We start from the raw sequence: 1,913 nt of genomic DNA, 5'->3' as shown, positions 1-1,913 counted from the left end.
TGCCGCCTCCCCCTCCCCCCGCCCCCGGGGACGGGGAGGTGACTGTGGGGATAGGGGTGGGGGAGGCCGCTGCCACCGCCGCCGCTGCCGCTCCTGCTCCTGATGGTGTGGCTGTTGTTCCGGGAGCTGCAGCCTCCGCCATTACTGTTTACCCCACACAGCAATGGCACCGGAACTTCCGGATCACATAGTTCCGGTCCGGCTGCGAGAAGGAGAAGGCGGCGAGGCCAGGGGAGGGGAGGGGAAGGAGACCGAAGCGCCCGCTTGCTCCCCTCGGCCCCGCGAAGCGTCTCCGAGCGCTCTCGCCGCTCGAACTGCGGGCCAGACCAGGAGCGCCCGCGGCCCGCCCCCAGCGCCCTCTGATTGGTGGACGGGACCGCCCCGCCTGGGAGGGGCGGGGCGAGGGCGGCCTCCGCCAGGTGGGCCCCACCCCCTGCTGCCCCCAGGCGGCACATCCAGGGAACCAAAGTCCGAATTCAAGAGCGCTGACCCGGACGAGTACTTCGTAGCAGAGGGTGGTGCAGTGGAGAGGCGCAGCGGGGAGCGGGAATTTGGGACCTGGCTTTGAATCCAAACTTTCCCATTTACTGGCTCTACCTACCAATTACAGCTATATGAACTTGGGCTGGATACCCATTCTTTTAGCCTCAGTTTCCCCATCTCTCAAAAGGGGATGACAGTAGACTCTACCTCGTAGGCATGCTGTGAGGACTATATGATAAGCGTGGCAATCACTGAGCTTAGTAGTTAGTGCCGGGAGCATAGCGAACACTTAGGAAATGTTCTGTTAATTCCTCCAGAAGTGTGACTGCTAAGCTGAGCCCAAGAGACTAGCATGGTGGCACAGCGAAGGTTCCAGTCACTTACTTCTCTTATCTCCTGACTTTTCCCACTCCTAGCTACTGTCTTTAAGCATGTTACCCTACCTTTTAGTGCTCCTGATTCCTTCATCTCTAAAAATAAGTTTAAAAAATAACCATTTAAAAATAACAATACCTACCCCAGAGGTGGTTGAGGAAATTGAGAGTCCATGTAAAACCCTGTCATTGCTTCACGCTGCAGTTAATACTTAATAGAGAACGAACAACAAGAGGTGTCGCAATACCTCAGCTTCTAAGATTTATTTCTTAAACTATGAAAAGTAAGATGTTTTCAATCCTGTATCCCCATCAATGCCTACTGCCCACCCAGACGCTGCATATTAAATCTGAGCTTCCAAAGGCAGTTTTTTCCTAAGCCCTTAAATTTGCTTTTCTACGGTCTCTCTACCTTGAGAAAGTGAAAATTTGCTCCACTGCCAATCAGACCACCATGTTCCTAAGAGACACATACAAGGACAGCGGAAAAGCCAACAGACAGCAATGATTCTCCCAAGGCCACACCACGGCTGCGGAATGATTAACGATCCCCTTCGGTTGAGTAATTACAGCTTTTTTACTGACTTCTCTCACCCACTCCATTTCTCCCTCCTACCTTCCAAAGATTGCTGAGACACCCAGTTCCCAAACTGCTCCACTGCATGACAGCACCCAAACTAGAGCTGGTCTCTTTTTGTCCCTCCCCAGAATCACCCAGTATGAGCTTCAACCCTTTAAGCCCTCCTACTCTCCTTTCCGAGATGCCCCCCATTCCTCTGCTTCATGGTCTCCCCTGCTGTGTCAAGTTAACAAACTTGTTTGTCGGACTGCCATGAATTCCTGGTAGTTGCTATCGATTAGGTATTATCAGTCAAGTACGTTATTTTTAGTGAGAAAGAACAAAGCAAGTACTCTACATGTTAAGAAAAAGGGTTACTTAAAGCAATTCTATTTTAAGAAAATCCTCTTGTAAATTATGGATTATTTTTTTTCTTTATTGCTGCCCTCAGCTGGAAGCGGCGGTGCCCCGCTCAGAGCCCTCGGTGCCATCATGTG

General features: G+C 51.6%; 1 protein-coding gene across 1 annotated transcript in view; it reads right to left on the bottom strand.

The window, feature by feature from the left end:
• MKRN1 (makorin ring finger protein 1) overlaps nucleotides 1-330 on the bottom strand; it is a 19,309-nt gene extending 18,979 nt beyond the window's left edge. Inside the window, exon 1 of the mRNA XM_025045846.1 lies at nucleotides 4-330. Within this exon, the coding sequence (XP_024901614.1) occupies nucleotides 4-142 (139 nt within the window). The 5' untranslated portion in view covers nucleotides 143-330. The remainder of the gene's footprint in view (nucleotides 1-3) is intronic.
• Between the last annotated feature and the right edge of the window lie 1,583 nt (nucleotides 331-1,913).

The sequence above is a fragment of the Pteropus alecto genome, unplaced genomic scaffold (assembly GCF_000325575.1).
Source record: "Pteropus alecto unplaced genomic scaffold, ASM32557v1 scaffold22, whole genome shotgun sequence".
NCBI classification, from domain to species: domain Eukaryota; kingdom Metazoa; phylum Chordata; class Mammalia; order Chiroptera; family Pteropodidae; genus Pteropus; species Pteropus alecto.
This window is presented reverse-complemented; position numbering and strand designations above follow the sequence as displayed.